A 12,433-nucleotide genomic window follows, 5' to 3' on the forward strand; every position below is an offset into this window, starting at 1 on the left:
AAGTAACCTGAAGCACCCTTTGACTACATCACCATGATACATAGTAATGATAAAAAGGTAAATCATACACCATGAAAAAATGAAAAAACTTACTGACGTTTCAAACGAAGGACTAGCGTCCAAAACGTCAGTAAGTTTTCCCTTTTTTTCACGGTGTATAATTTACCTTTTAATCATTACTGTTTCATTAGAAACACCGACGCAGCTCTAGTTTTTAGCTAGTTATCTCTTCATGATACATAGCTTTATTACATCATTATCTCTTTTACCAACAGACTTTTTAAAAAACAATTGCTCTAGAAGTACCAATGATTTTTTTGTTTTCTCCTAGGATAATGGATACCAGCACCTTCTGTCCGCAGATGAGCAGGTTAGTGTCCTGTATGGTCATCACATAGTTATCTGCTTTAAACAATGATAGATAGATAAACAGGGCTTAAAATAGCTTTTGGTAAGTCGCCAGTCATGATTACTGGCCAAATTAGTTTTAGCTTAGTCATATCTCGTTTTTTGGCTGAACGTTACTGGTCAAAATGACCAACAAGTCAAATATTTGACCGGACAAGTTCCAATAGCGGGCAGATGTTGTCCAGTGTTATTTTGAGCCCTGTTAGATCTAGTTGATTAATACAAAAGGGACTTCATGTCCTATTGCTGTATCACCCTGGTTAAATAAATAAATAATTGTCTAATAAATAAATAATTAATTAATAGTATTCAGAAATTGGGTGACTAGTCACCCCCTTTAAGATTGAAATATATTTGTAATCACAATAACTCTATGTAACTGCCACCCCCCTTGAAGTCATTCTGGATTCACCAGTGTGGTAGTGCACTCACCTCTCCCCTCTCCTCTGATAAATATGGTCATTCTGACTAAAACATGGATTGCTCTCTTTCATAGCTATTTTTATATGAATGTGCTGGAATGCTTATAGCTTCAAGTGGATCTTCACAAGAGGTATGTAAAATATCCTAATCCTATAATGATCGTCTTTCTCAATATTTGTATGCTGTTGTCGTTGATGACCGAAGACTCATTTATGAGTAGATATTTGAGGATATATTTCATTAGTATTAAGAACTTTCCTTTTTTATATATTAAAATATTTAATCATTTGTCACTAGCTGAAGGCCGGGGGAACTTTGAAAAAAACAAAAATAAATTGTCCCTTTTTTTAGAGTTCCCCTTTTAGCGAGTGACAAAGAATAGATTATTATATTGTGTTTTTTCCCTAGATTATAAATAATATTTCATTATTATTACTATTTTTATCTTCACAGAACAAATTGTTATACATGGATAATCTACTATCACCAGTTATCAGTAAATTTGACATGGCTTTAACCAAGGTAAGCCACATGAATATCAGACTAATCAGTTATTTTAGCTACAGACCTCTCATAATTCATTTACTGTTTTTGTTTTCTGTTTTAGCTCCTGTCAGAACTGGATCAACCATCTTCTCTTCCCTGTGCTCAGCTGCTCTACAACCTTGTGTCTTTTGCCAGGTAAAGTTGGGCTTTCCTGATGCCAAGATATTTATTAAAGTGTATTTGTATTTTTGACTTTGATTCGCCCCACACTGAATCCATAGGACATTAATGGTTATCATACACAATACTGAACTTGATTGTTAAGGTGGGTGGGCTAGCGGTAAGAGCACTCGCCTCTTGCCAAGGCAACCCAAAAGTTTTAGTACCACTGTGCTCTGTGTCATATACTGGAATTGAGTTGTTTGTGGGTTCTCTCCTATGCTTCAAGGGATTTTCTCTAGACTCTCCAGTCTCCAGTTAATTCTCCTCTTCACCAAAATTAGCTTCTAAATAGACCCTTTTTGAATTCCAAAGTACCGCTGTGTTTACACACTCATTTACACAGGGTTAGCCTCAAGTTTGTACAGAATATTCATGTGTTCCAGTCAGATCCGTCAAGTTTCAAAAAGAGTTTTTATTGTTGAAGCTGTGCATTCTTTACTTTACCGTTGGCGTTTGTGAATATTTAAACACTGATACAAGGCTAACCCTGTGCAAATGAGTCTGTAATCAAGGAACTCAGCGGTAATTTGGAATTCGAAACTGGTCTATTCTGATTCAACCTATTGATAGTCTTATTAGGTGGGTTGTAAAACCTGTTAGGGTTTCCATCCACCATGGAGTGCCAAATCCCATTAGAAGGGTGAAAAGCCAGAGAAACACCAATGTACTCAATCAAATTAACTCAAATATGCAGTGACACAACCATTAATACCTCATTGATGAGAGATAAACACCCTCAATGCCATTCTTTAACAAGTAATCTGGTATCGATCCTGGTACATTGTTTAGTAATTCTGTAAACTGTTCATGATAAAAAAGGTTTTAACTTTTTGTTTCAGTCGTACAAGTAAAGCTTTTGCAAACCAACAGTCTTTGAACCAAAGTGGATGTACACCGTGCTTCAAAAATGTAATAACATCTAGTTGGGATATTCATGTTATTATAGAAAAATAACCATTTTCCTATTGCTTGATGTCATTCAGTTAAACAGTGTCTATAGTCACATTTAAACAAGTATATTTTGTGTACTATTATTGGTCGTATAACCCGGGTTTGATAAAAGTAGCATTTGAAAGTTGACGATTTTTGTCTGCCGGTGTCATCAATAGATTACTTCGAAGATACAGCAGCCTGATGGGGTGTCCAGGGGGCACAACAAAACAAAGATTGTCATTCTTTCTTTCATGTAAAAGTGACCAATGTGCCATATATTGCTATAATAATGACAGGCTATGTAAAGAAAAATGTATCATCAAGACTCATTAGTTAATCTATACTTTTTTGGAGATTGACCTTTGTAAGGGACTAGGTGTACTATTGTTATATCTCATTGGGGTTGTCTTTCTCAGTTCCTAAATCCTCATAAATAAATATTTGCCCCCTAGATGTCCAATGATGCCTTGCATTCCAAAATGCCGACCATATCAAAGTAGTCTATTATGTACCTAGGCATTACTGAGCTCTGTGATGGTCCATAGTCTTATGAAAACTAATTTTATACTATTGACATCCACTTTCCATTCAACCCCAGGCATTACCAGTGTTCCTACGTGCACTTACTGTACCAGTACATCGTGATATTATCCATAATGGAGTACGGCAGTACCTTCACAGGATGGTGGTTTGTCTAGGAGAAGATGTTTTGCCTTTCATCCCTGTAGCTGTTACACATCTTCTGAAGGACTGTTCAGTGAGTAGATCATAATTTATCAAATAATTTAGATATGACGCACGCTCTGATTGGTCAAAAAACCATGATTGATGAGAATATCAAACACGCTCAAATCACGTCTTTTTTTCAATGCGCACTGTTAATTTGGGCACTTGGATTGCTAGGCTTCTCTCTTGTTTTCTTAGCATATATCCTGCTGTCATGTTTCTTCAATTGAGTTGAAAAGGTGGGAAAGTGGATAGGAAGGGGACAATGGTCTACCATTTCTTTTGCAGGAGAATCCTAGTAAATTACAGTTTGATAATGTCTATTTATTTCATAGGCAAGAGACATTCAAGATTTCATTCCTTTGATAAATCAAATTATTGGAAAATTCAAGGTTAGTAAAAACAATCTCTGTATTAATTAAAACTGTGGTCATTGCATATCTACTTCATGATAGGATAGAAGAAAGTTCATTCAATTTATGCATAGTAAAGTGAGATGCAGAAAAGAATGCACTATAGGACTACACGTTCATCAAGCTGCTAAGTTAACAACTGTCACTTGTCACCCTCTCTAAATATGTAGAGGTTATCAGTCGACTAAGCATCTGATACGGCTGTGTATTTTTACGAGTCACGTAGTATTTTGGCGAGCCTTTACTGAGCCAAAATACAAGTGACGAGTAAAAAATGCAAAGAAATGCTCAAACTGCCTCTAAACTATATGTAATATAATATACAGTATGAGTGGCCCTGTTGTATCAGATATACAACCATGAGGCCTAGTCAAGTGATTGTATATCTGATACAACACGGACACGAATACTGTATATGACTTATCAAGCGTCTAGGTTAGTTCCTTTGTGTTTCACTAAAATTTTCAAAAATAAAGTGAATTTGGCCAAGAAAATCCAACTTAAAGTTTATGCAAATGAACACAGTTTTGTATCAGATTTACAACACTCTTCACGGTCGTGATTTCTGTTGTGTTTTCCTTATGAATTATTAATGAGTTTGATAATATTAATTATAAACTAATGATCATCATCATCATCATCAACATCATCAACAACAACGACAACAATGCAATTACATTAACAAAAGAATTGCGTTTTGGTAGAACCAAAATTTCTGCTTTCCCAAGAAACGTACTATCCACTTTTCTCTCCAAACAATATTTTACCATTCAAGTATTCTCTTCATGTAGAATCAATGCTGAAAATATTGAGTTAGGTGTTATAGGTACTTTAAGATAGAATGAAAATCTTGTATTGAACTTCAGAAAAGTAATTACATCTGACCTCCATTTTCACTTTGATTTAGATCTTCATATGTACCTGGTTTTCTTTTATTCCTAGAGTCATATTGCACCATTTCTGTGTGAAGTATTTATGGCAATAGTTAATGCTATATTTACTGTTCTCAACAAGCCGGTCGAAGAAGCCGATACACAGGTATGGGTAGTTGTGTTTTCTTAGAGTATTACTTCCTTGTTTAACAGTTGCACAACTTGAGAAAATGACATCTGTAATATAACCCATGATACTTTTTTGCATTAGGGATCTTGGTATTCTCACATTAATATATTATTTGACTATTTGTCCAGGTGGCCAAGGAAAAGGAAACTCTGAGACGAAGCTATTTTCTTTTTATTTCTGCAATTGTCAGTAACAATGTAGCTGAAGTACTCACTAATCAAGGTACAATTTCTTTATTTGTAGCTATCATGATTTATTGCATATTTTTAATAATCGCAAACTATGACACCTCAGTGGCCCTTGCTTCTTTTTAATTTGAATGAAAAATTATTCGTGATAATAGTAATGATTATTACTTGAAATATATGATCAAATCCATCCATCCCTCCATCCATCCATCCATTCTTTCATTTATCCAATTATTCATTTGTTTATTCATTCATTAGTGCATTTGTTCATTCATTTATGGATTCATTTATTTATTCATGTAAGTTACAACTCTAGAAATGTGAAGTCAGAGTCACTGGTTTGAGAGAGATCGATGAAAAACTATGTGCTAAGACATTCACAGAGTAAATAAACGATCTTATTCACCAGGGGATCCATATTTTCTGTATCTAAAAAGTGGATAACCTGGTCACCAGGTCATTGACAAACCTTGACAGTAATTTAATCCAATAGATAAACGAGTGTTTTGATAGAAAAGAGAAATTAGCCTGCATTTAACGTTGAAGCAACCACCAGAGGTCTGGCAGCTGCCAGCTTATTCTGAAAGCCCTGCATTTATTTATTTATTCATTCCTTCATTCATTTTTTCGTTCATTTGTTGGTTCATAAGATTGTTTGTTCATTCATTTATTCATGCATTTGTTCATTCATGCATGCATGCATTCGTTCATTCATGCATTCATTGATATTATGTTCATGTGGATTTCAGAACCCCAAAATGTTCATCAAGTACTTCTAACGATAATCCAAGGAGCAGTGGACTATCCAGACCCAGTGGTAAGCATAATGGCTCTCTCCATTCTTAGCTGGAGCCATTACAGCATTTTAAACCTTGTTTTACCCTCTGTATTGATGTATGTTAACCATTCCGAGGTTAAACAAAAAAAAACAGGGTTTATTTGCATTGTGATGCATTGTGGAATTATTGAGGTGCCAATAGATGGCCATCTTTAAGATAATTTTATGTTCCTCAAACCATCCCCCAATGCACTGCAATGCCAAATGGACCCATTTTTTTCCTCAACCAAAGAATGGCTAATATGCAGCTCATTTTCTAGAGATCTTTGTTGTTATATTTCATATATCTGACTCATCAATAAAGTTCTCTTTCCATATTCAACTTCAGGCCCAAAAACTGTGTTTCAATATTCTTCGCAAGCTGGTGGATCTCTGGGGTAAGTCTGGACAAAAATTATTTAAAGGTTAAGAGTACTTATTAGAGGTACCACTGTATGCTACTTTAATAGACCTCTTCGGCTCTGCAGCACTCGAGCGTAATGTTGTCCCATTTCACACCACGTGTCATTCCCTTGAGAATAATATTCTTTATTTGAGTTATAACCATATTCATGTGTCTTCTCATGTGCAACCGAGCGCAGACCTCAAACAAAGAAATGATACTCTAGGGAATGACAAGTGGTCTGAAATGGGTAAACATTGCGCTCGAGCGCTGCAGAGCCGAGGAGGTCTATTATGACATATAGACCTTGCAATTTCACTGAGTGACCCAAGACAGTGGTTCCAAAACACATTAAGTCCAACCTTGACTTGCAGCCATTGTTTCATGGTCACTCAAGCAAATTTGCAAAAGGTAGCTCAACAATATCTTTGATTACTGAAACCTGACATTAGAAAACCGACCTAAATCAAAGCATTAGACTTGACCCTAACAGATACATATTTTTATGTTTCATCATATCAGGTGGTAACAGTATAGAGAGTGGTTTCAAGGATTTTATGTATGACAGTATTGTACCAGCTTGTTTTCTTGCTCCTATGAAATCTACCTTCAACATGGAGGATGCACAGACATTCCTGGTTAGTTGTCAAATGTGAAAATTGTGAGCACTAAATATGATGAACTGTAGCTGTCCCTCTGACTGACTATCTTATAATTGGCTGACTAATAGAATAACTGACTGACTGACTGACTGATTGACTGACTGACAGACAGTTGTTTCGCTAACGGACTGACTGATGAACTGAATGAATGAATGAATGGCTGATTTGATTGACTAACTGACTGTTTGACAGAGTGTTTGACTGACTGATTGACAGTTTGACAGAGTGATTGAGAGTTCCTTGTTGGTTCTCTACTGACTGACTGACTGACTGATTGATTGATTGATTGATTGGGACCGATTGATTGATGGATTGATTGGGACCGATCGATTGATTGATTGGTTGCACCACTAATGGTTGGCTGAATGGCTGAATATCCAACTGAATGACTAAGGGAGGCTGTAAGAACTGTGCAGTGGTTGTTAGTTTATTCAAAAGTCTCTTCAATATTGTCCCTATTACAAGCATGTTTCTTGATATCTGTAGGCAATGCAAGAGATTGCACAGACACAGAAAACTATTTTACAAAAACAGGCAAGTAATGCGACCTTGAAAAAATGACCAAGCTATATGGTTTGTAGAGTGATTTTTCTTGACCCCTGAAACAAAGTTGTATTACAGTGGTTTTCATACACCCTTCTCATAATGGCTGACAAGTGCACGAAAACGAGGTCACCCAGTCATTATTTCACGATAAAAGATATAAAATCACATGAAATGACTTTAAAGAAGAAAAGTATAAAAAATGACCTTTGTTTTGATCTGAATTAGCGCCAACAGCCTTTATTTTGAATGAGCAGCTTGGCTCAACCTTGCAAGATGACTGGGTGACCTTGTTTCCGTGCGTTCATCATCCATTATGAGAAGGGTGTATAAACCAGTGAAAAACATAAGCTTTATTACAATTACATTCTAATTGTTTTGTTTATTACACTCTAATATTAGTACACATTGTTTCATGGGTTTATGAAGACCACTCTATTAGTGACTAACAGTCCAAGCATAAAAAAGAAAACAATAAAATAATATGTAAAGTGTATGCTACATCGAGTGCATGAGCAGATTAAAAAATCTGCCTCAGTTGGGATCTCGCTAATCTGCTCATACACTTGATGTAGCATACATTTAACATATAGATCTTTACCGAGTGACAAAAACCCATTTCATAAATTCACAATTAATTTTTAATAGAATAATATTTTTGTGTCCACTGCTAGATATTAGTTTGACTATTCTTTCACAAGCAAAGTAAGATCACTCTATTTACTGTGCATGTAAGGCAATAAGTACATAATGTTTTTCTAATAGTTATTAATATTTATCAACAGGGAAACGATTATTTGAATTACCTCCAAATGAAGTACCTTCCCAGTCTTAACCTATCACCATCTCTAGTACAGGTAATGGCATTAACCATTATAATTGACTAATGGTTAGAAATAAGTTATGGATGAAAGGTGAATGGAAGCAGAATGAATTTATTTTGGTTTTTTTTCTTCACCAGGAATATACTCAAGCTCTTCAACATGCAGACATGAAGACCTTTAAAAATTATTCAAAAGTTAGTTGATTTATAATTACGTTTATCCATTTTATTTGTCTTCATTCATTCTTTCATTACTTCCAATCTTTAATTGATTGAATTTTATTCTATAACTTACCTCTGGTATCTTATTTATTCATTTCATTTTTCCCATTAAGTCCATCCTACCATCTATGTCCATTTTTCTTCCATTTCATTCAGTCTATCCATCCACCCACCCATCCATCCCATCTTCCTTTGTCCATCCATCTATTCATTCATGCATTTGTTCATTCATTTATGGATTCATTTATTTATTCATATATTTTGTAACTTTAGAATAATGTGAAGTCAGAGTCACTGGTTTGAGAGAGATCAATGAAAAACTATGTGCTAAGACATTCACAGAGTAAATAAATGATCTTATTCACCAGGGGATCCACATTTCCTGTATCTAAAAAGTGGATAACCTGGTCACCAGGTCATTGACAAACCTTGACAGTAATGAGGTGCTTGCATAATAGTGTAATCACACACTTTACACAACTTATGTGAGTTGATAGTTGATATGCACTAGTTTCCATCCATCCATCCTCACATTCATTCATTTATTTGTTTCTATTTGTTCCAGGCATTCTTTACCCAATTGCAAACATGACGAGAGTGATTCCCTCTGTTCTATACTCTAGAGGGACAACACATCAGTCAAGAAATATCTATTAGAATACAGAAAATAAAGAAGTACTGTAATTTATTAAATTTAAAAAATAGGAATACAATATTTGTACAAAGAAAATGTTTGTAGTCAACTACAGTACTTTATTATCCCACTATACTCAGTAGAGTACAAATATTGCAGTTAAACATGCATTGAGCAAGTACAAATATTCTGCTATATTCATACTCTAAAAATCACAAGTGGCATATTTGCAATATTCGGTCATAAAAATAGTTGGATAATAGATAACTATTAGATTAACTATTAGGTATGCAGTAAGGATAGACATTTTTTCTTTACAAAATACTGAAGACTTGAAAAATATCCATCCATAAGTTGCACCTTGTACTTTGTATTTTTGACAATGGCCATTTTTTGTTAGTCTAACATTTTTTATTATTATTATTAGTCATAAAATATGTGAAGAAAGATTTCTTCAAAGTCCTGCCCTGTCTTTATCATAACTTGTGATGTGTGTGTGTGTGTGTGTGTTGGTGTATCAGGTTTTTGTATATGATACAAGCATAGTTGTTTTTAATGGTAACACACACACTACAGCTATAATATGTATATGTTTTGTTCTTGTGAGTTTCTCTTGAGTCAGCGCCTTTTCTCATTTCCCAGGATGCTTTACTTTTTTGGGTAACTGGTCAAAAAAATGTCAGAACATTCTTTAATCAGATGTGGCTTACATTTTCTTTTGTCTCTTTTACATCTTTAAATACTACAAGATGCATTTGCAACATCTTCTCATCAGAAGATGTAATTATGGGGAATAAGAAAATGGGAATAGGCCATTTCACGGATCCTGTTACTCAACATCCCGTTACTCAACATCAGCCTCGTCAGCATGTAATTATTCTTTAGAATTTGACTACAGTCCGCAGTAATGAAAGGAATTTACACATCAACGAACAACACTTAAAATTTCACAGGTTGTAGGCAATTTCTAAAGAATATATTACACGTTGATGAGGCTGAGGTTGAGTAACGGGATCCGTGAAATGGCCTATTTATGAAATTTGCTTAATGTCAGTAGCTAATACAAGTCGAAAAGAGATCATTTATTTTTTATCAACTCTAAAATGGCCATGTCAAAAAATCAAGTTAGAAAATATTTTAATTTTCTTTTGTTCTGTTATGTGACAGGCTTCAAGCTTGTTGATTAGATTTTGTTATGTTTGGATTATATTTTCGATTAATAGTTGATTGTTCTATTTATTCTTATGAGAGATTTTCCTTTAATTGTCTTTTTGAATCTTTTATTCCTTTGACTTTCAAGACCAGAATTATATTTGTTCAATTTTAAAAATTGGCCAGTTGCAGGATGGCACCATTTTAAAGTCTACAACTATCGGAATTCACAAAAAGTAATTTCTTATCTGTTAGTCTTATTTTATTAAGCCAATTTTCGATTATTTACTGATAAAAGTTATTGTGCAAGGGATTCTTCTTGTTGTAGTATATATGGTGCAGTCTCGTAGACAGCCATAAGATAAGCTTACATATTATTGAATTTTTTTTTTTTGGCAATTAAGCTTTTTTACCCTTGCCTTAAGAAATACAATTTGGAAAAGGAAAATAATAACGAAGCATTCTATAAATGAAAGTCAAAGGATAAATCCCATGGAATAATAGCATATAACAATAGCAGACACAAACTATCTCATTTTTCCTTTTTTCGTAATACACTGGACAAAGTAGGCACTTAATCCAGGTGTTAACTGGAATGATACTTTGAAACTTTCTTGTAGCCTTCATGGTTTACAAGTTTACGAGTAATTTACTCAATTATTCTTAATAGAATTAAAATCAAACAAAACTAAATGCAAATGCAAAGAGAAAAATAACTGTAAAGGGACTTTAATGAAGGTTTTTTTTCACTTTTCAGAATGTCCTTCAAAGCAGTTTTATTTTAAATTTCATTTGAATATTGCTCTCTTAACATCATTGAGCTCTGTAGAGCTGGAAAATATTTCAAACATTTTGGTCAATTGAAATAAAATAAATAAACACTTGAAATGTAATGTCTTTGTTTTTGTTATTTCCCATATTTTTATTCCCATCAATCAATCTGTGACATTCCATTGGCACATTTCATTGAAAACTGTGTTTTCCAACAAAGTTACAGAAACATTTTGTTGTCCACCGAAAACCCTTGTCATGGCTGGAAATCATGATTCCAATCCCTATGTGCAAATGAGAATTGCGGTTAGAGTGCACGCACTAAAACCGTGAACATTAAATAGTACTAATTAGTACTATTTCATACAGAATCCTTTGTTTTCTATTGTTTAATTATCACTACTTAGTGCTAAAAATTAGTATTTGTTTCACGGATTTAGTGTGAGCACTCTATTGCACATTTACCAAAAATCAATTGCATTTAGAAAAGGAAAAAAGAAAAACACAGTGATGTAATTCAAGTGTGTCCCATTCGTTTCCCATTCTATTCAAGTCTTCATTTGGGAATAGCAAAATGGATAATGGTTTAATAGGAGATCTCTTGTCCATCCCAAGCGAAGAATTTTCCTGTGTCTTCAATAGAAAGTCCATCAATAATGCCCATCATAGATTGAACAGAAAATTCTGGGGTGAAAATCTTAGCCGGGTCAATGTTCTTGTGATAACGTCTTGAAAGCTCAGTGTCCACGGTCCCAGGGTGTACGCTGATACAAACAACTTTTTTTCGTCCTCTTCCAAGTTCAATACTTAGTGTTTTGGTAGCCATATTCAAGGCAGACTTGGATAGTCTATAGCTGTACCATCCACCCAGTTTGTTGTCAGTTATTGAGCCAACGCGAGCAGATATGTTAGCTAAAATGCCACAGAACTGGCCTGGTTGGGAGCCAAATAAACTATCCCCTTTAAGAAGTAGAGGACCAAAATGTTTTGCCATCAATAATGGTCCAACCGTGTTGGTAAGGAACGTGGAAGATACATCTGTTTGTGTTACTTCTCGTAGACTTGTCTCGCCTTTACCACTTGGATGTAGAATACCAGCACAATTTACAAGTAAATCAATCTTTTTTACTTGATTTGAAAGGATTTCTTTCTTGACTTCACTTATCTGATCTTCGTTCTTCACATCTAAAGCATAAATACCCAAGCGGGTTGGATATTTGTTCCCTAAATCCTGTAGTTCTGAAGCACTGCTTGGGTCTCTACAGGTCGCTATCACCAAACCAGTTGAGTTTCTTGCCAAAAGTTGGCGACAAAACTGAAGGCCAATCCCTCGGCTTGCACCCTGTACTAAGGCTACAGGAGAACTAGCCATCATATTCTCGTATTTTGGACAAGAAAACACGACAACGACAAAAAAAAACAACACTGTTATGTAATATTGTCCTGTGACAAAAAAATGCGAGGAGTGGGGAGAGGAGAGGAGATGAGGGGAGGGGAGGGAGTTAGGAGGGAGGGGAGGGTAAGAAAGAAAGTTTATCACTGTGC

The 12,433-nt window shown here is 34.8% G+C and overlaps 2 protein-coding genes across 3 annotated transcripts in view; one reads left to right on the forward strand and one right to left on the reverse strand.

The window, feature by feature from the left end:
* Window positions 1-11,010, forward strand: part of LOC116301656 (exportin-T) — a 23,234-nt gene extending 12,224 nt beyond the window's left edge. For both annotated transcript variants that reach the window (XM_031710745.2, XM_031710746.2), the window contains exons 23-38: window positions 332-370; window positions 905-961; window positions 1,285-1,353; window positions 1,439-1,512; window positions 2,379-2,448; window positions 3,071-3,229; window positions 3,534-3,590; window positions 4,554-4,649; window positions 4,802-4,895; window positions 5,611-5,678; window positions 6,028-6,076; window positions 6,604-6,719; window positions 7,230-7,277; window positions 8,072-8,143; window positions 8,248-8,304; window positions 8,897-11,010. In XM_031710745.2, the coding sequence (XP_031566605.1) occupies window positions 332-370; window positions 905-961; window positions 1,285-1,353; window positions 1,439-1,512; window positions 2,379-2,448; window positions 3,071-3,229; window positions 3,534-3,590; window positions 4,554-4,649; window positions 4,802-4,895; window positions 5,611-5,678; window positions 6,028-6,076; window positions 6,604-6,719; window positions 7,230-7,277; window positions 8,072-8,143; window positions 8,248-8,304; window positions 8,897-8,923 (1,152 nt within the window). In that variant the 3' untranslated portion in view covers window positions 8,924-11,010. The remainder of the gene's footprint in view (window positions 1-331; window positions 371-904; window positions 962-1,284; window positions 1,354-1,438; window positions 1,513-2,378; window positions 2,449-3,070; window positions 3,230-3,533; window positions 3,591-4,553; window positions 4,650-4,801; window positions 4,896-5,610; window positions 5,679-6,027; window positions 6,077-6,603; window positions 6,720-7,229; window positions 7,278-8,071; window positions 8,144-8,247; window positions 8,305-8,896) is intronic.
* LOC116301661 (uncharacterized) lies at window positions 11,008-12,405 on the reverse strand. Its single transcript, XM_031710750.2, has one exon. It carries the CDS (start codon window positions 12,261-12,263, stop codon window positions 11,475-11,477), a length of 789 nt encoding a protein of 262 aa, XP_031566610.2. The 5' UTR covers window positions 12,264-12,405; the 3' UTR covers window positions 11,008-11,474.
* Window positions 12,406-12,433: the final 28 nt, after the last annotated feature.

This window comes from Actinia tenebrosa, unplaced genomic scaffold, assembly GCF_029948245.1.
Source record: "Actinia tenebrosa isolate PJP-AT-01 unplaced genomic scaffold, QUT_ActTen_1.0 PGA_scaffold1__47_contigs__length_23844297, whole genome shotgun sequence".
Lineage (NCBI taxonomy): Eukaryota > Metazoa > Cnidaria > Anthozoa > Actiniaria > Actiniidae > Actinia > Actinia tenebrosa.

Excerpts from the sequence above, each read along its gene's own strand:
- LOC116301661 (XM_031710750.2), bottom strand. The coding sequence starts at position 12,263 with ATGATGGCTAGTTCTCCTGTAGCCTTAGTACAGGGTGCAAGCCGAGGG.